Here is a 21,728-nt window from a genome sequence, read left to right on the forward strand (position 1 = left end):
GTTATTCTTGCATGTCCTTTTAATTTTTGGTGGCATTCTTTATGGGCATAGAGAAGAGGGGGGCGGGAGCAGAGAGGGAAAGGAAGGTTGTTGGACCAACCACCAATGTCCAAAGTTAGGATGGTGAATTGGATCAGTAGAGTTGTTCTCGGAGATGTGGATGTGTGGGCAGGTAAATGTTAAGATCAAGTGTGAGCAGTAAATTAACTTCTGAGTATTAGTAATTTATAACAAGGTTTTGCACTTACAAGGTTCTTGGGTAATGTGTCCTCATGTAGATGGTGATTAATCACATACTCTGTTGCATTAAAATGTTGTTCTGATGATCTCGCAGCAGGGGAGAATGCTGCAAAGTAAAGCGAGGGCTTGAGACAGGTAAGCATGCCAGACGGTGTTTCAGATGGGCTCCATCGTGTTATCTTCCAGGAACAAATGTGTGGGATGCGGTAGTATTTTAAGCAACAAGCTCATTTGGACTAACATAACTAGATGCATTGGAAACAACTGGGTAGAGAGTAATTTAGAAGGTGAAGTTCAATGACAATTTGGCAGATAGGGTTTGGTGTCACTCATCAATCTGATAATTTCGTTATGAAATATTTTTGCACTTTGTCCAAAGTATCACTGTCAGGTACAGCATCAGATAAGATGGGTCTTTAGGTACTTCTCATAAGGAACTTTTGAAAAAATGGGAGTGAAGGGCACAGCTTCAAGGAAAAGTGATTGTTTTACTCGCAGATGTGAATTTCTTGGAATGCTTGAGGGCTACAGTAATAGCAAATTGATATATATCACTTTCTGTACTATCAGCAATAACCACAGCACCTCAGAAGTGACTAGTTAATAAGGATAGGTCAGGACAGGTTTGCACCCCACCTTAATTTCCGTTCTGCTTAGCGTAATCAGAAGAGAATCATTTGTCATTTCTTCACTTGAAGTAACTTTTCCTCCTATCAGAGGGAAATAAAGGAACAAATACAGGAGTTTCAGTACCAAGTTATGGAGTACCAAGTTATTCCCCTCAGCAGTTTGGATGTAAAGGGAGGTCTTGGCAAAGGTTGTGTCTTAGAGGAATTCACCTTGAAGCGCACTACCCAGTCCCTGCTTCCCTTCCAGCTGTCAGAGCGCACCCCTTTTCTGTACGAAAAGAGAGTGGAAGCGTATGCATTTGTTAGGTGCAAGGTCACGGCAGTAGAGATGGAAAAGATCCGCAAGGCTGTCTACGTTTCTGTCAATGAGACGTTGTTGCCTATAATACAATCTTAAATACTTTCTTCATTAAAATTTTAAACCACTCAGCTCCAGAGTAAAAATGCTTCTTTTCCTTTTCTCCTTAAAAAAGTAATGTGTGTATGTCTAGTGAAATTGCATTGTTATATTTAAAAATACCTTAACAGGCTGGTTCCTAATGAGCAATTCTTTTCTGATAGCAGTGCACTTTTTCTAGAGCAGTGGAGCAGTTCATAAATAGTTAATTAGAAGGATAGCCATACTTGAGCACTTGAGTAACAGTCTTCATGGATAGCTTCTCAATCATGCACACAGACGCACTGCAGCTTTATCAGGAGCAGCAACAGCATGTCAAATTTTGAAGAGGAATGGGGCTCACCAACAGACTTTCCAATTTCATTCTTACTGAGTAAAAAGCTGAAGCATATTTGCTTAAGACAAAAGTATCAAAAATTCTGATTTTTTTTTTCTGTAAACATTTTTGTAGGACATGATACCTAATACATTAAACATGAATTTAAGCTTATATAAAATATCCTATGTTTCTTTTCTGGATTTCAGCTGTTCAGTGTATAGTTTGTCCCATCATCTGTTTCACAGCATTGGAGATTAAATATGCATATCATATTTTGTTAATAATATGGCAGTGAAATGAATTACTGTATTTTTAATGAAAACTTTGCGGGTTTAATGAGCAAAGAAATAACGTAAAACACAGTAACCTAAGCCTTAATATTTTCTTGATCACAAGTCAAGCCTTCTATATAATTTATTAAAGTAGCATGATGTCCTTAAATTTGAGGTCAATATTTTGCAGGCTTAGCAGAGATTTTTATGCATAAGGGAAAGCTGAAACTTTAAAAATATTATTTCAGCAGTTTCATAATTTAGGATTGTGACCTCACACTCTAAGAATAATTATGGCACATCACCATCAGCCAGGTTATCAATATTCATTCATAAACTTCTTAGACTCTTCATATCTTTTTTTTTTTTTTTTTGCAACCATAGTAACTTTGAGACAGGTAGTAAATACCTTAAGAAGCTCAGCCAGTTGCATTATTTATTTTGAGGAGCTCTAATGAGTATCTGCAGTATTTGCAAAAGCCCTTTTTATTCTATTATTTTCCTGGTTTTTTTTATTTTATTGTTATACCTTCTGCTGCTGATTGGGACCAGTGTTTACTGGAACAGTGGCCACAGGCAGCCCTCTTGAGCCTATGTTTGTGGCTGCATGGTAGAAGCTCCTCAGCTATGCGCTGACTGTGGCCACCATAAGTTTGCAGTGGCTGCATGAGCAGTTTTTGCAAAAACGTGGGGGGTGCCATTGGTTTACACTGTTGGTACAGTGGCAGAAAAGGCATGAGAATTTATACAGGCTTCTATGACTACTTAAAACTAGTCTGTGGCTTTAAATTCAGTGGTGTTGTGTCGTTCCATACTTAAGACAGTCAAAAGCTGAGAGCCAACAACAAGGAAATCCTAAATCAGTGGCTTGAATACTTCAGTTTATTAAAATGTCCATCTGGCATCTCTGATGAAGCATTAAATGAAATTCTCCAACAACCCACTGAAGAGCAGCTGGCAGCAAAATAGCACAAACACTTGTATCTGTGCTGTAAGTACTGCAAAGAAGGGCAGCAGGCACTCGAGGTGCTCCTGCGGGAGCGTTGGGTCATAGGGCACCACCTGGCCTGACAAGGGCACAATTGCTTAGGGCCACCAGGGACAAGAAGATGGTTCCTCAGAAGTTCAAGGATGTAGTCACACAACTCTACAAAATGAATGCAATTCATGCTCTAACAGCTCACGCTTTGGTAGCTGGTGTAATCTGTCACTTGTTGCAAGAAAAAGAACTTCTGCTGTTGTTGGAGTAATGGCCAGCAGACCAGTGGTTTGGTTTGGTTGAGGAACAGTTAATGCAATTTTGCGGCCAAGGAAATCTCAGAAAAGCTGAGAATAAAGGCCTGTGTATTGTCTTTGTCAAGGAAACCACAGCCTGTAATACCATTAATCTCAAGGGTTTCTTCAGGCTTCAGCAAAATTCAGCTGTTGAGGCAGACTCGTGAATTGGCAGCTTTGGCAAGCATTTCCGATCAAGGCAGAGAATTGGAGCTTTTGGCTGTCAGAAGGGCATGAAGCAGGGCTTCGTCCCCACCCTCACCACCCTTGCGATCATGTAAGCAGAGCTGCTTCTTGCCATGTTTGAAGGCTGTGGCAGGGGAAAATGCACGCCATGGTAGGTGCCTGGTGGGATTTTCTGCTTTCTGCAGTTTTCCGTCAAGCCAAGGTCACCCAGCTGATAACCTGCAGCCGGCTCTCTGCCAGCAACCGCGTGTTGGTTCCCAAGAGCTTGAGAGCCAGGAAGAACTGACTCTCCTGGCCACTCTGCCAAGCAGCTTGGCCTGAGCACTTTTGTAAGAAAAACCGAGGTTCTGCTTCAACCTCTGCTAGAAAACGTGAGGGGCGCAGGCGTGTCGTTTGTAGGCAATTGCTGCTCTTTCTGCAGCAAGTTGTCTGAGTGCTGCGCTTGACAACACAGTCACGAAAGAGGATAACAAAAGGCAGAGCAGCATTTGGGAGATTAAAGCAGCGTTTCTGGAATGAAAGAAGCGCTGAACTTCAAACAAGTGCTTGGTATGCATTTACTTTTATTAACATTCCACTGTGTGACTATGAAATTTGGATAACAGCCTTGTTTCTTCCAAGCATTAACCAGTTCCTCTTGGTCAGTCTTTGAATACGCAGTTGCTGGTGTAACAGACCTAGGAAAGGGTTTAGGTGTTGGGTTCTTACGAGCGTTGTCAAATTCTCTTCTGCTTCAGAAGAAATAGACACTTGGCACCAGGCGTGATGAATTAAGAAAAAAAACAAGTGTGAAACAAAGCAGTGTTTGTTTGAACTTGGTCCATTTGGGCCACAGTCTTCTGGTTTCCAGCAGAGGAGCAGGAGTCCACCCGTGGGCAGCATTAATGGAGATGGGGATGCAGAGGCCGTGCAGAAGTAGGCAGCCAGCGGCATGCTGGGCCCAGAGGAGCCACATGGCTTTGTGTCTCTGCACGGATGGGTGCAGGGAAAGCAGGTGCTGGCAGGTCATGTGCCTTTGTGAAGCAGGGGATGTGTTTTGAATAACCAGGTATGTGTGAGGGACCAAAGCTTTTAAGTGGTGATAGCTTTTTCCAACAGTTTTTGCCATCTAGTTGTTGGTTACAATAACAGGTCTGGCAGAACCAGAGACAGAGGCTGGCTTCCCAAGGAAATCAAGTTTTACGTAACTCAGCTGTCTACCTGTTCCCCACCTAGTAAGCTGTGAATGTCAGCCAGCTTCAGCCAGGTTTGACAGCTATTCCCTTTTCAGTTTTGGCTGTTACCTTTTACCATTACAATAGGTGATGGGATGGAAGAGGGACGCCCAGGTAGTGTCGCCCCTAAAAGGTGCTGCTTGCATTTTTCTCCTGCTAAATGTCATCGATGTCAAGTGTGAAGGAGAAGGCTTTAGCATACAGTTTCATTAGTCCTGCTACTCATTGGTCTCTAAGAATAACAACTAATCTTTTTATTTAAAAAAGCATAGTTTAACTGGTTTCATACACTTTGGAGCTATACATACACTGGCTGTATTTTGTCTTTGTCAACTGGGAATATGGAAATCAAATATGTAAGTAAGGAAACGTTTTAAGTCACCACAATTCGCAAGCATGTGCCAGTGCTGTGGACTCCTGCATCAGGGACTATGGACTGGGAAGGGGTGCAGAGGGGGCAGCAGGGCTTCCTGGGCTCCTTCACAAGGTTACACAGCTGCCTTGCACCGTGACTGCTGCAGTGTTTGAAACTGTGCAGCCTCAGAAGTTGCTCTTTGTTGAGTTGTCTCCTTTCTTCCCTAAGTGCTTATTCTGCATATTGTACACCTGTTTATAGCAGAAATGATTTCAGCGGCTGCAGGGGAAGGATTAAAAAAAAAAAAAAAAAAAAAGATTGTTTTAGAATAGGCAGAAATTGTTTAATGGAGCAAAGAATGTGTGTCGTCAGGTTCTTTCTTTCTGTTTGGTTTTAATTGCATTCCGTGTGGGACCTGGTGTGTCAGCGTGCGATGCTGTGCTTTAACAATGAATGTAAATATCACAGTCCTTGCTATGGAAAATGGAAAGGCTGTGCCACAGATAGGCTCCATGAGTAGGACTGGGGAGTGATGCTTTCGCGAGTGATGATGTTTGTTCAGTCTGCTACACACCTTGATTACTATGTAAATCGTGTAAATTTATGCATAAGCACATAATTATGCACACTCAACTGTCAGTTTGCCTCTAAAGGAACATGCTTCTGTGCATAAACAGTTAAACATAGTTTTCCTGAAAGGGAAGAATGGTGGTGTTTTTAATTATGGCACCAGCTCTTATCCCCACTGAAGTTAAATGCAAGCTGCCTTCCAAAACCAGGGCCCGCTATATATTGTAAGAGTTTTGAATGTATATAGATGGGATTTAAGAGACACACTGTGGCTGTGCAAGTTGCAGAACATAACTTCCTTGGTTTGTGTTTTGTTTAATGCTCCCATTTTCTTCTAATCTTTGCTATATGAGCCAGAGTGAGTGGTAGGTACAGTTTTGCGTATCATTAGTATGGAGCAGTAGAATGAATTTCAGCTGAATAAAAATGAATTCTTTGACTTGCAATTGTGAACATTTCTAGTTTGCCTTGACAATCCTGTCAAGACAAATTTGAACTTTGTCAGCAATTGTGATTGCTTGTGGGAGAATTACCAAAAGTCTTTGCTCTAGGTATCAGTCAGTGATTGCAACCCTCATCTGCTATTTGACCAAAATTTTCCATGGCACTCAGCAGGCTATTACTTGTCACTTTGACATATTATGGAGGGATATTTTAATTGATTTAAAAGTAAAAACTACCGTTATTTAATACAGTGTAACTGTATTACATGTCAGCAGTTACGCTTTCTGTGGAAAAAAAAAAAAGGGGGGAAAGGGGAATTGAAAGATTGAAAGGGCTTGGGTTTGGGAATATTTTAAAGCTACACTTAACAATTGATTTTATCTGCTACCTCTACTGTCAATAGAGTTCTTACTTAGTTAATGGAGCAGAGATTTCCTGTTGTGTAATTATTGTGGAATTTAAAAGGATTCTTGGAAGTTAGCTGTGCACTTGGTTGCTAAAACCTGTGTCCTCCAATGCTCAGTACTACTTCTGCTCCAAAGTCTTCACTTCTGTGAGGAGCTCCGGTACTGGTTTATGACCTGAACCGCTCCTCTGTCATGATCTCCTGGTGTCTAAAATAGGTATAATTCTATGCAAATCCAAGGTATGTAAAATTAAAAATTGTGACTCACTCTTAGGCTGTACAGCATGGGTACAGTTTGTGCATTTACAAGGACAGGTTACATATATGCTGGAATATGATGTCAGTTGCTTTAGTTGTACTGTCTTCCCAAGTGTCTTTCTAATAGAAGATAAGTTCAAAACATCTTTTTCTATGCATCCATTTCAAAAGAAGCTCTTTTGCAAGAAAGAAAATGAAGAGGCGAAGGCACTACAAAGATGAGTGGCTCCACGTTACTCAACTTACCTGTCAGAGGTAGGAAGAAGAAAGGAAAGACGCTGACGGGTGTGGGTCCCGTGTCTGCCTGCCCTGTATTGCCTGCTCAGTGCAGGCACATCATGCTCACCATATTCCTTGCATGGTCCTCCACATTCACGACTGTTTTTTTTTTTGTTTGTTTGTTTGTTTGTTTTTTAAACCTGTTAAAAGGTATCAAAAGGCCACGAAGGGGGAATAATAAAGGAGATAGAAGCAGAAATCACCTTGGCTTTTCTACCTTCTAGTTTTAAGAGGTGTGTTATTGGAGTTACTGAGCCAGGAATGTGGGAAATACAAACATACAAACTATCCCAAAAGCTGTGTAGGTCTCCAGCCTAGAGCTGCAAATCATCTTATTTCTAGTATCAAGTAATAATTTTATGCATTAAAACAGCATGAATAGCTTGCATTTCATAAAATGAAAATATATTGGTTAAAATGAAGCCTACTTTAAATAGTGACTTTAGATGTAGATAGATATATTTAGATAATAGATATATTGGAAGAAAAAAAGCCTATTAAAACACCTGTTAATCAGAGGCTGTGGTGAAGTTGGAGTTGTGCTTTTAGTGTACTGCCTGAAACGAGTGCCAATCGGGACACTTCTGGTGCAACATAAAGCACTAACCTTATCAAGGGTTAGTGCCTTTTGACTAATAAGATCATCTCCAGAGGACTGTTTCTTTCTCCAGCCTTCCTTTCACAAACCCACGAAGAGCTTGGAGCATGCTGCAAGGCACACGGAGGCTGCTCGTGCCAGGGCTCGAGCCCCTGAGCGGATCAGAGGCGTTCCTTTTATTTTGTTCCTTTTCCTCATACTGCACGGCCCCGCCAGCTGCCCGCTGCCTTGCCTTTCCCCTGGGTCTTGTGTACGAAGTGTGGATCGCTGTGCAGACTTCTCTACCTCTATTTTCTGCTCCTGTGTGGAACTGCACTCTAGCATGTGCTGCCACTGAATGTTAATACGCTTTCGACATACATACTAATTTTGTCTTGTTGGTCGTGGGGGCAAAAGGGAGCTGAAAGGGCAAAATCCCCCCCATTAGAGTCTTTCAGTTCAAGTAATAATTACACGTGTTGCCTTTAGAAGCCTGTGGGATTGCTCTTAGGAGTAAAGGTCTGCCATACTGGGGCTTTTATTTGACAAGTTGGAAAATAGCCTTTGTTCCCATGGTAACCTTTTTTGTGCTTTGGTGCATTTTTTCCCTATGGTTTCATGGTTGCTCTGGAGGTTTTTCTATTGTGGTATTTTAATCCCCATTAGACCGGGATGGCAGTTCGGCTCACTTTTTGCTATTGTGAAATATTATTTTTTCTCTTATATTTGAATACGGAACTCTTGTAAACTTTTTATATTGCCTGGTTAGGGCATTAATGGCACGGTGGCTTTCTCTGTACGCGTATCATGCACTCGGCAGATAAAGCACGTATTTTCTAATGGGCGAGTAAGTGTGATCGGACCAAGCTGCTTCTGTTTTAAGTTAATATTGTTGATAAAATTATTCAGACTTGTATTCTTTTAGGACTTAAGGTACCAAGCCCAAGGGTGTGGTGGCAGATGAACAGGTCAGATTTCTGACTCGGCAATAGAATGACACTTCTTCAGGGTGAAAATGGTCAATACTCCGGTCTTTAATGCCATTGCAGGTAGCTGCCATAAGGGTTTCATATAATAAGGTTTTCAGGCAAAGCAAGGTATTTGTAGGAACTGCTTGGTTAGACTCTGAAGGAAGAATTTGGAAAAAGTAGCAAGCTTTATTTTGAAAAGGGGAGACTTGTTATTAAGGGGTGCTCTTATTACTGGGAGCATCTCCCTGCATCCCTGGCCTCTAGGTATATTTTCCTTCCTTCTTGTTTGTTCAGTTTTTCTTTGTCTTCAGAGTCCTCGGCAGCAGAGCAAAGTTGTCATGCGGTCTTGTCTTGCATGTAATTCCTTATGGCACTGATTTCCCACTGGTGCCAGCATCAGCAGGAGAAGTTCACTTAAATCATTGCATTTTATGCAGTTTACAAAGTATTGCTGACCAAGAAGGCAGCAGAGCCTTACCAAGTAAACACGACTGTGCTCTCCTACAGGAGTGATCAGGATGCTTAATTAGTTGAAATATTTTTTCAGTGGCAGAAGATGAGATGGGGATGTGAGAAATGGGATTTTCAAACCTGTCTCTTTCCCTTTGATCATGACAGGTGAGCAGGTACAGGAAAAGAGAGGGTTAAACCCCCCCAACTTTCAATAATTAACTAGATCATTTGCCAGATAAACTGTTCCTGCCTTATCTTGCTATACAATGCATTGCAATTTATAATGAACAGAACAAAAACGAACACCACATGCATTTAAACTGCACTAATTCTATAAGTGGACCAAATATCAAAAGTTAGAGCAAGCGAGCTGCTTGATGTTGGTCTGCAGCTTTCAGAGGTGGAGATTTGCTTCTAAGAGTAAACTCCCTACCTATGTCAGCCATTCCTTTTCAACAGAAAAGTGTATTTATGTACTGAAAAACTGCAGAACAAGTGAATTTTATTTCCCTTGGGGCATTAGATCTTGTTACATTGCGACAGTAGTTAGAGCAGAAGTGCCTTTCAGAAGACTACGTGGAGGACATTACACGGCTCTGATTGCTGGATCAGTGGGCAAAAAGCAGATTTATTTCCCTAGGAGATAAGCACTGCTCGGTTTCAGTCCACCAGAACACGCTTCTATTTATGCTTAAGTTTATATTTTTCTGTAGTCAACAGATTACTTTAAGGTAAAAATTGAATAGCCAACTGTAGCTGCTACCAAAAGATCTCAGAGGTGAAGGTCAAGGAAAAGTCAAAGGCTTACAGCTGGATTGGGGAAAGTGCTGGGTCCTGTCAGCATCATCTGAGGAAATGGAAATTGAAGGGCTGTGCTACACTTGCTTCATTTTGTAAAATCAACATGTGCCTTAAGGTTAAGCTAAGTACAGGAACCTATTCGCTGGTGGCTACAGCACAGGAGAACTCATCAGCTTCTATCTGCAGAATAAATATTGTAATTTATTTTTTTTATTTTTATTTTTTAATCATGAGTGACTCCTAGATTTGTGAGCTTGGGAGAAAGGGTGGAGCCTTTTCTGCTGTCACTGTACATCAGAGTTTACTTTTTGGCATAATTAACATCCAGGTAGGAAAGTGTCATCTCTGACCCCTAGGCACTGCTAAATAAAGTAATTTGATGGGAAAGCTGGAGCTGCTGAGGGAAGAAACCCTGTGATCTCGTAGCTTTCTCTTAACTGTATGTGCTTTCTTCTCCGATACCAGTTTCATCATACTAAGCATTTACAAGGAAAAAGTATAAATATTGGATTATTTTTTTAATCTATACTTTGTATTAGAGTTGCAGTATTTGAAGTTAAAACAATTGAAAATTTCTTCTGGAACAGAGTGTGTCTGAGTTAGAAAAAGAGATTGACATGAACTGCTAAATTAAATGTAGCTTAACAGCTACTGCATTTATCTGATGCTGTAGGGGCTTTTGTTTGTTTTCTGTTCTTTTTAAGTTTCTTAAAAATACATCTTCCAAGTCATAGGTGGCAAAACACATTTATTTTGGTGAGATAGTGATCCCTTTTTTTAAATTGTGGTAAGTAGTAGTGGGTAGCATGAGTTCTTCATCATTAGCGAAAACAAAACAAACAAATGTGAATAAATGGTAATCCATATAAGAGCTTTGAGATTCTGAATTCCGGGAGGTTTCAACAGTAATTGATTTATAGGCCAAGCAGATACTAGTTTACAGGTTGTTGTTCTTCCTTAATTGAATTTCCTGAATATTTCACTTGAATGGAAAAATGTTTTTGTTATCTTTGTTACTCTAGTAGAGAAGACATTTTAAAAAATGTCTTCTACTAGTTGCTCATATTACTTCTGGACTGAAAATGTACTCCAGATGTCAGAGCAAGCATGCACTGCCTCAGATCTTATGCTTGGTGCTTATCATCCCTAATACACACTAAAATACAGTTACCATCCCTAAAATACCTACATCTTGTTCGAGGTTTCTGAGACTTCAAAGGACATTCTTTGTTTGTTTTCTTTTAAGGCTAAGGCTTAAAAGAAAAATACTTCACCTTTTTTTTTTTTAGAGGCATAAGGGTTGGTATAAGAGTATAAGGCTTGGTATAAAGGTATAAGGGTTGGTAGTGGCCATATGAGTCCTGTTGTTTTATCCAAGGAAACATAACAGCGTCTGTAACGTCTGTCTTCATCTTTGTAAGAGTAAGATAATGCCTGGAGAAACTCAGCAGAATGTGCAGCTAGGTTATTTGGCAGTTTGTGTGCCTCTGCCAAACGGTAGAGGGTAAACGTTGCTCTGAGTTTTGGGTCTGAGGCTGAGGGGTGGTTTGGTTTCAGTGGTCTTTCTTCAGCTCCACATTCACGAGGTCCCACGTGATTGCCTTCTCCTCCTAAAATCTGATTGTTTCATCTCTACCTTTTCACTTCTCTATGCTTTCTTGGTCTGCTGACAAGAAGATTGGTTTATGTAGTCTGACATTTTAAGAAATACCATTTTCCAGTCTGCTAATCTGCTTTATGTGAGCAGTTACAGCCGAGAACCAAGGTACATTCCTGCAGTGAAACTTTTTAAGAAAATCAGGCTGCGCGAGGCAGAACTTACATTGGTAAAACCTTAGTATTGACAAAACTAGAGGTGTGGAGCAAAATTTGGGGAATGGTACATGCTGCTGCTGGAGGTCGTGGTCAACGTCCTGGTGTGGTGGTCAAGTAATCTCGTGGACAACTTTTGACCAGCATAACATTTCCTAAATCACTACCAGAATTACCTTGGGCAATGAAATTACTGTGTCTGTGTGACCACACATAAAAACAGCAGAGGGAATGGGAAGAGAAGGTGTTCATGCTGTGGTGACTGGGTGAACGATGAGCTACAGAAAGGAAGAGGCTAAAAGAGCTGAGCAGAGGAGCAACAAGTCAAAGCAAGCACTTAGGAACGCAATGCTAGCTGTAGAGACCAGGAAGGGTTGAGGGGAATATTTGGAAGGAGAAAAAGACACTCTCTATAGGGTAGCATAAACTTTTGTCTGGGATTCATTTTGTGGCTTGTGCTTCTTTGGAGTACTTAATTTTGTCATCAAAAAGGTGGCATTTGGTTAAACTGTGCTCCTGTATGACATCTGGTTTGAAAAGCATCATAACCTATATAATCATCTTTTAAAATGCTGGATTATCTGTGGTTTTATTGACTCTTTACAAAATCTGTTAGTTCTAATTAATTCTGCATATAACTACTCCTAAAGCCAACTTGCAAAGACACAAATAAGCTTGATGACAGTGGCCAGTCAAGGTCAGTATTTAACTGCCAGCATTTGTACTGTTAAGGATAATAAATCAGGCTTATTCCTAATCACATACCCTACAACGTGACAAATGTTACTGGAGCCATCTAAGCGACCATTTTACAAATCATTTAGAAGATACATTTGGCATTGTTAAACTGATCCATACTGCCCTTGGCTGTAAAATTGTTGTGCTAAAGTATGTATGCTGTGTTAGATCTCTTCTCTGCATCCTGCTGTGTAGGATTTTTTTTGGTTGGTTGATTGGTTGATTCTTCTTCGCATTGGAAATATGACAGCAGCATGAAAGTAATAACCCCTAATCAGACTATGGAAACCACTGACTTCTAAAAGCAATGATGAGTAGCCAGCAATGCGGCATCTCATCTCATCTTTCTTGTGTATTCATTTTGTATTAAAAGTAGATTGCTGGCTACAAGAAAGAAATCCAGGTCAACAGTAGCCCACTATCTGAAAGCTTAAAAAACTGCGAACAGCAGAGCAATATTTGTTAGTATCTAGTTTGGACTCGTGCAAATGTATAATGGCAGCATTTTCACTTGCTCCAAGAACTAAAAGCCTCACTCCTGCTGTGGCCCATAGGTGTCATTAGGTTTAGGGTGTCATTCCAATAGACTTTTGGCACTAGGCTAATTGTTGTCCAGGGAGTCAGTTGTAAAGTTCCCAGTCTTTGTTTATAGTATCCATTCTTGGTTGGATTTTCAAGAGAGAATGATGGATTACTGAAATGGTCTGGATCATTGTTAACTAAGATTTTCATCTGGGGCTATGACTCAAATTGAGCTCGGGAAAAAAAAAAAGAAAGAAAAAAGGTAGGAAAGCCAAAATGATGTATATTGATGTATATATCTGTTATAATCAACATTTAGTTTTTATTTATTAAGCATTACCTACCAGTAACTTTTCCCAAATTTCATTTGTTAGCATTACTTAATAGAAACTTATGGATGTTTCAGTGCAGAAAATAATGAAAAGGGAAATATTTAAATCAGAGTATACATGAAAAGCATTTTCAAAGCAGGGAGTTATTTTAGTCTAGTGTTTCTCCCTATACAAATTAAAAGATATACAGCTATTCTGATCACTTTTATTACATGAATTACTTAATTAAAGAATAAATCATGTGTGTTAGCATCATTAAAGCTGGATATCTGGCCTTGAATTGATGGCAGAGAGAGAATTTGCTCACCAGTCAGGTCTTGATGCAAATCTTATTCACTGTGGTCAAGTTTCTAAGAAAGGAATGACAGTGTGAATGTGAGAGATTCATGAGGAAAAGGTGTAACCATCCATGCATACTTTGTTGAGAAAAGAATAGCTTGCATGGAGAGACTGACTTAATTTGAGGTTTAGCAATATGATTTGAGCATATTTTCTGAAGTCAGTATTTTATTATTTTCAGGTGTGTACAAACACCACTGTAGTTCCTGTATGAGATAATGTAACAGCATTTTAAATTAGGAAATGCTTTGTTGTAGCATGGATGAAAGAGAACATAAGACATCTTAAAACCAAACAAGCAAAACATCATTTATTAGAAGGCAATCGTAGCTTAAGCTGGCACAAATTGCAGGAAATTTGAGTTCTGACAGCTAATATCAACGTTCCTTTGCAGTGGAGTATTTGAGAATTGCTCCATGTTGGATACTCCTATTAAGAATGAAAATACCTCATTTGTGTTTTAACCTATTCCACTTTTAAACTGATTAAAAGGATATATGGGAATTAATTAAATTTTATTCCAGAATGTTAAGTTTCCACCTGTGGTGCTATGGCTGAATAGCTGAATACACACTTTGCATTCAAGCTGTACCTTCACCTTTCAGCTATATTCAAGCCCTTTGTCTAGATAAGCACTGTATAAAATATGCTATAGATAATGTCTTAGGTAGGCATTTAATAATAGTCATGGATCAAATGCTGTCTCAGTGTGTCTACTGGCTTTTTTTTTTTTTTTTAAACCCACTAATTCTGTGTAAGTGGAATTTAAAGGGGCAGCTCATATCTAAAAAAAAAAAAAGGCTCTCACCTTCTGCAAATCCTGGATGACAATTTATTTCAACTAGAAAGAAGACACGTGTGTGTATGTATGTGTATACACAGTCATGTGTGCATGTATAAACACACTGCTGTGATACTCTGGGATCCTCTATTTCTGCACAATAAGAGCTCCCTAACAGAAGTACCTTTTTTAGATATTGAAACAAAAATACAATGACCTTGTCCAGGGTAGTAGGACTATGCAACACAGTAGTCATATGGTTGGAAAATTTTTGCTAGTCCTATGAAGAAGTGCGAACGTGCAAAATTACAAATGCCCTGAGATATTTTGGTGGTGTGTCAGAATTGAAATGTTTTCTTTTTCAGACAAAATACCGCAGTTGCAGTGAAAGAGCGAAAAATGAATTTTCAAAGAGGTAGTTTTCCAGGTTATTGACATTTTCTCTCGAAAGCAGACACCTCCTGAAGAATTCTGTTTAATGAAAGGCTTGATTTTTTCACACAACGTGCAGCGTGCTAAAGGGAGAAAGGAGTTTTTACCCGAGTCCTATTCATTGCCTAAACAAATCAAATTGCAGAGCTGAAATTCAGTGCTGAATAGTAGCACAGTCTTGGTTAATCCTGAAGTACCTGCCTTTCCTTCCAGCTATGCTCGTCCTGTGTGCATAGATCTGCCTGGGACTTGAGCAAACAGAACTTTCTGTAACGCAGATCTGGCGAGGCTTTCCTTTGTCTCTCTGGCAGATGAGCTAATGCCATCACCTAGCAATTATCAAGTAGTGTTGAGTTATGTAATGAAAGTATAAATAGCATAAGGAATAAAACTAGTAAACCTAACAGACTAGCAAGCAGACAAGAAACACTATTTGGAACATTTTGATTAGCATCTGTACGGTGTCGTTTGAAAAGATGTTTAGATGTTACAGTAAAGCTGCAGGCCAGGAGACTCGTGGTCCTTGATCTGGAGTGACATTCCTGCTGTGCCCCTGGATAAATTGTTTGGCCACTACATAGCTCTTTTAAAGGAAGATACAAAGTTAAAAAAGGCAAAGGGTACATCCTTGGAATTTCTTAAGTGAGCTGGTTATCTTATGTTTGAATTCAGACTACCTGTGAACTTTGTTTCCCAATGCCTGACCAACAAACAGCCCATGATCTGCAGTTTGAACCATCAGATTGTTTCACCACCAGTGTAAAATTTTCCAGGGTTGTTTTTGTAGTTGCTGGACAGGCTTCAGAGAGATAATGTCTGAAGAAATGCAAGAGGTCATGTTTACCTGGAGAAGAGAGACGGTATCGAAGGGAAGATTCTCCCCAGCCCTTCAGAGGTGTGGGAGGGATCCAAAGCTCTCATCTCCTCCAGTACCTGGCATGTTTCTCTGAGCGTGCCTATTATGTTAGGGTGGCATTTCCAGTTCCCCGGGGAAGAAGGGAGGGAGGAGACTCACTGCATCACGAAATTTGAGTTGTGTTTGGAAGAGCACTGTATTTTAGGGCTGTCAGTGGAAAATACTAACTAAAGATATTTTCAGAGTCACAGTTGAAAAAAAAAACAACAACAAAAATGCCCCATGTTTTAAGCATGTGGTAGATGGTTAAGGCTGGGTTTGCAAGATGCATTAGTCTGCAAAACTTCAGAATGCTTTCTAAACCTCCAGGGCTGCTTTCCTGGCACCTACAGTAAAATAGAAGGGTATTTTACACTTGCAGAATATAAAAAGGCTTCAGAACAACTTTGGAAGTAAGCTGTCCAATTACAGAAACATAAATGGCTCAAGGGCCACTGTAATGGTAAGCAGGAAAGCGACCAAGCAAGGGCGTACCATTTTGCTGTGCTCCTTCATAAAATGGTCTTACCGGTTTTATTACAGGTATACCTTAGCTAGAAGAGCTTGAGACAAACAAACAAACAGAAAATTTATAGTTATCTGGGCACTGCCAGAGTGGTTTGTTTGTTTATTTTCAGTTTTAGTCATCTGCTACCAATAAATTCCACTGCCCTTGTGGTAACTTCTCACATTAACATTGATGTATTATGGGTGTTTTAAAACAGACAATAAAAATATTTCATCTACTAATTAAAGCAACTCATGTATTCAATCAGGCACTGAAATAAAGAGTTGTGGTTTTCTAATTGTTAGGTGCCTTGAGCAATATACCTGTTATAAATTCTTAATTGAACTTTGCATTGTGGCCAGTGTGATTTGAAATATTCATAACTGTTTTGTTTTGTTTGTTGTTTTCTTTTTTCTTTTTTTGCTCCAGCTCTTCATTGAGAAGTGTATCAACTGGTTCTTCGAGACCTTCCAAAGTGTGTTTGGTGTGTGGAGATGAAGCATCTGGGTGTCATTATGGGGTAGTTACATGTGGCAGCTGTAAAGTTTTCTTCAAGAGAGCAGTAGAAGGTAAGAAAGCAAAATAAAAAACATCAAAAAAAGCCAAGGCAAAATGTTGTCAGTTTATTTTATATATAAATATATATATATATATGCACATGTTTTTCCTATGTGTTTTCTGCTGTTGATAAAGTTCTGTGTTAATCTGAGAAAAAATGTTGAATGGACTCCAATTAAGTGTGATATAATTTATGTAGAATATGCTAGGATATTTTCCTTTTTTGCACCTCTTTTTTTATATATATATTTTAAAGAATGCATTGTTTTACTTTATGCTACTGCTGTATTAGGCTTCAGCTCCTCCAGTTCTCCGAGTGGCTTTTTGTAATTTCTATTAAACATGAACACAATTGATGTAAACATACTTCTGCATCTCCTGTACTGGAGGATGAATAGGATTGTCTCATCATTTTGACATCCTCGTATGACAGTACAATTCATGTCAGTTGTCTACCTTCGGGTACCTCCAGGTCTCTGGACGCAGTAGTGCATCATCTATTTTGTCTTTCAGCAAAAGAGAAGTAAGCGGCTTTACAGTACTGTGGTAGATTGATGAGGGTGCACAAATTGATCATTGTGCATTTCTTAGACATTGCAATGGTCGTTTTCTTCATTAAGGACTAGGACTTTTCATGAGAGCTTTGTCATCACAGAAGTATTTAGCTGACCTCTCCCTGTTTTATGTTATTTATGGTGTAGCTTGTCTTTCCTGGGCACCTTAATAGAAATAAGTTGGTATTACTCAGCTGCAGGATCTCTGGTAGGCATTGCCTCTCAGTGGCTTGGGTTGTTAGGATATATAACACCTTTTGAAGAATTTGCAAGCAAATTCTTCAAGTGATAGAAATCAAGTTTTTAGTACCTGATTAAGACTTCATGGCATGCAAAGGACATAAATACTGTATAGTTTTTTTTTAAAATCATTACTGGTGGTAGATGTTCTTATAAGCACTGATGAAACAAGCTGTTTTTAATTACCGATTTATTTTGATGAAGAAAAACCTAGAAGGAAGCAAATAAACTCTTAATATGGTGTCCAGCTGGTGCTGAGAAGAGTGAGGCAGTGTATCATCTGATTAATTACTTCTGTTGTCACTGAACCTGCTGCTGGTAGCCATGAAGATATAGCTCACTGTTAAGTTGACCTTGAGAGCTTGTGCGTCATTGAAGTCAAGACCTCATGCAATACCTCTCTATCAATCTGTTTCTCCATCTATCATCAAAAGGTGTCATTTTGATTGAAATAAACTTCCCAAAGTTATAAGGACATGGAAAAGACATCCCCCCCTAAGCATTTTCTCTTACTGTTGTGCAGTAGCTGACCCTGAAGTCTTCATTCTCTAACTTCTGGTTTGAAGTTTCAGTTCCTTAATGTAGGACTTGAACTGGAAAATTTGATGTAGTTTCACTAAGTGATTTCCTCTGTGTGCTTCCATGCCACATCATGGATGGACATTTGCATATCCAGGTCTAAGTTTGTGAAATTTGAATAGTGAAGGCCTTTTTTTTTATTGTGGTGGCAGTTTTTTGTTTTGTTTTGTTTTTTGCATACCCCTACTGTGTGAAATGGTAGAACCTTATCTTACTTCCTCCTTTCCTGCCTTCCAAGAAAGCTTCCTTCCTGGTCTAAAATCACTGTAATTTCAAGGCACTGTGTATCTACAATTACCATACCTCTCATTTTTGATGTCCTTTCTGACATATTTTGATGGATATCCCTTTCCTATTTTAGACACATATGAAAAATTATGGGGGATTGCCATTAGGAGTTAACAAAGCAGCGAGACTGCATTTCTAAGCCTAAGAAGCCAAGGTTATTAGGAAAGGATTACTCTGTAATCAGACATAAAAACATATTTTTAAAATGTAGCTATCAGTAATTACTGAAAGTTTACCAGTTAAACAAAGAACAAGCTCAAAAATAAATAAATAAATAAATAAATAAAAGACAGAACAACCTTGTCTCCATTGAAGACTGGAGATGGGAGATATAAATTCCCATAAAATACATTTTTAGAATGTATTTTTAGAATTATTATATTACCATACTAGTTCTTACATGTGGTATCTGAACACTGTCTGGACTTCTGCTTGGTAAGCACGTGACTGTGAGCTCTTGATGCTACCAGTAACATTACTATGCAAACACTACAAATTTTTCTTGTACTTTCTATGTTTGTATAAAAGTGCATAGAAGTATGTTGTAGTGTATTAGTCAGAAGAGGTCATAACAAAAACGGAATATACATTTTAGCTGTAAACATCCTGAAACTATCAACATGAATAAAAATTTGTGCAGGTAGGTTTGTAAGAAAACAAATGTTTGGTAAAATCATCCTAAATTCTTCAGTTGGGTGCACAGCCAATAAAACCACTCATCTTGAGGTTTCCTATTTTAATTGGAATGCTTGTAACAATTACTGTGGTGTACCAAAAGTTCATGAAGATGTTTTTAAAAGTATGGTAATTCAGCGCATGGTATAAATCAAAGTGAAAGCACTACCTTAAGTGTAGATCTTGGGCATACCTGTCTGAGCTCTGAGCTACAGCTATGTTCTTTCCTCCAATGCCTGCATCCTTGCCTTTATTACAAAGAAACAGTAATATTTCCTATGTGAACATAGGAAATGCAATTTTCTGGATATTTATAAATACTGTGGCTTATTTATTTGAGTAAAAATGAATTGTTCCCTCCCTAAAAGATTATAGTAAAAGAATAGAAGAGATTCCTCAACTTTGATTCACTGTTTCCCTGTAATCCTGTGTATTGACTTTAAAAAAAAAAATATGAATATTTTTCCAGTTACTTTACGCATTTTATGTCCACACATGCATGCACACACAGGTATGCATTTTTATTATTTGATCCACTAAACATTTTTCAGTAGAAAATGGCACGAGGAATTGTATTCTTCCAGAAACGACCTCTACCTCCAATTCTTATTAAAAATGGTATATAAGGCTGGTGCGTTTTTCACAGAATCACAGAATGGCTGAGTTTGGAAGAGAGATCTCTAGAGATCATCTGGTCCAACCTCTCTGCTCCAGCAGGGGCCACCTAGAGCAGGTTACCCAGGACCATGTCCAGGTGACTTTTGAAGGTCTCTGAGGAGGGAGTCTGGGCAACCTCTGCCAGTACTTTGTCACCCACGCACGAAAAAATTCTTGATGTTCAGAAGCTGAACCTCCTATGTTTCAGTTTTTGCCCTCTTTGAACAGAGGAACTCTTTCCTTGAAGGGGGAGAGGCTTTTTGTTTGTTAGATTGTAATGAATAAACAAAAGTTTTATTTAGTTTAGATTAAAAAGTTACACAATGGTAGTCCTTCAAAAGATGTAGTGCAGAGGAAATTATGGGAGAGACCAATTGGTGTTCAGGTGAGAGAGCTAGCAGGGAGACAAAAGGTGTCAAAAAGAATGGAAGCAGAGAGGAAGAAGATTTGGAGAAAGGGAATGTGGCACACCATCCAGCTTTTCTGTTCTGAGCTGGAATTGCTGAAGTGTTGTCAGTCCACCTTGAACAGCTTTGGAATGCCAGTTGGTTTGTGCAGCTAGGAAATACTGTAAAACAGAGGCACTATTGTAGGGGAAAAAAAAAAAAAAAACTGCCTCGAAATTTAAAACAAGAAAGTCCACAGCAACAAACAAGCTGAAGCTCACATTTCCACTTATAAGTCTGGTAGTCAGGTTCCCAGTTGATCTTACTTTGGGGTACTTACAGGAAAAGTGCAATGAATTAAAGAGAAGGAGAGCTATAGACCAAAAAATACTAAAATGGTTTCTTTGGTGAAAGTTCCAAAGTAATTGCAGGTGCAATTCATTATGGGGATATAAATTATCAAAGAGCAAAATTTTGGTATCAAGTAGCATGAACTTTTTGCTGGCTTACTTGATGAACAGGAGTCTAGACTGATATGAAGAAATGTGATGGTGTTGTTAAAATAAATTTGATCTGCCTTGCAAACACTACAACACCTTAACCATAATCAAAATGTTGATAAATTGTTGCTGTAAGGTTGAGATGTGTACTTATGATACATTTTCACATGGGATAGCTATACTTCATGATTTTCTAAATTGAAGATAGGCCAAATCATAGAGTTATTTAAACTTGGATTTATGTTCATTAATGGAGTCATATGTTGAATATGTACTGTACTGTGAAGGAACCTAAAGCACCTGGCCAGTCTTCTCTTCTAATTTTCCATTTAACCAGCTTTCTCTAAGGAGAGTAAAAGGCATGAAGTCAGAAATCACAGCTGTTCTTGTGTATGCTTTGCATGTTCAGTCTTCGTTTGTTCGAGTTCCAGACAAGCATGAGGTAATCTGTCCTAAATCAAAATTATATCACTTCTTAAGCTGCTAAAGTTAATCTTTCATTCTTCCTTTGGCTTAAATGTAAGAAAAAAGGAAGGCATTTTTCATCTCCAAATGGTGGTAAAGCCAACAGCAAAAATGACTGTCATCCAGTTATTTTGCATATTTGCTGAGAGACTTTTGGCTACTTAAAATGGAAGAATTAACAAATTACATCCTATTTGTTATAGGGAAGCTCATCCTTACTTTTTTCAATAGAAAGATGTGATCTGACGTAGAAACATAGTCACAGCAACAGAAGTTTCTAGGCTTCCATTTATTTTTCACCTGATCATTTATTACTTGCCTATTTAAAGTAGGGGGAAATTTGGCTGAAGGAGATTTTTCAAATTCTAATTTGTTAACACCTTACTTAAGAGCCTACTGGCTACAGTGACTGGGCTGTGCACCTCAGCGAGCAGCGTAGCGACTAAGAAACCCCAGAGGGGATGAAATGTCATGTGCAGCAATCTGTAAAGACTCTGCACAGCTGTGGGAGCTGAGATTGTCTCAAAGCTGAGGTTAGGGAAACGAAGTGGCATTCTTCATCTCCCTTTGTGCCCGGCGGCTTTGAAAACACAGGGACAAAACAGCTGGGGCCACAGGATCCGAGGGTGCAGCCCACCGGTCACCTGGGGTAGCTCTGAGTCTTCTGTGCCATGTGCCAAGGTTGGATCACTTTGGTTGTGGCAGTAAGACCAACAGCCTTCCACAGACTCATCTTAGCACGAAGGATTGCAGGCTGTCGCCAGCCTGAAAATTCAGTGGTAGATTCAGGTTTTTGGCAAGCAAGGCACTGTGCAGCCATT

General features: G+C 39.2%; 1 protein-coding gene across 1 annotated transcript in view; it reads left to right on the forward strand.

Moving 5' to 3' along the window:
* NR3C2 (nuclear receptor subfamily 3 group C member 2) overlaps positions 1-21,728 on the forward strand; it is a 202,192-nt gene that overhangs the window by 91,693 nt on the left and 88,771 nt on the right. The window contains exon 2 of the mRNA XM_035323874.1: positions 16,435-16,574. Within this exon, the coding sequence (XP_035179765.1) occupies positions 16,435-16,574 (140 nt within the window). The remainder of the gene's footprint in view (positions 1-16,434; positions 16,575-21,728) is intronic.

The sequence above is a fragment of the Oxyura jamaicensis genome, chromosome 4 (genome assembly GCF_011077185.1).
Source record: "Oxyura jamaicensis isolate SHBP4307 breed ruddy duck chromosome 4, BPBGC_Ojam_1.0, whole genome shotgun sequence".
Taxonomy (NCBI): domain Eukaryota; kingdom Metazoa; phylum Chordata; class Aves; order Anseriformes; family Anatidae; genus Oxyura; species Oxyura jamaicensis.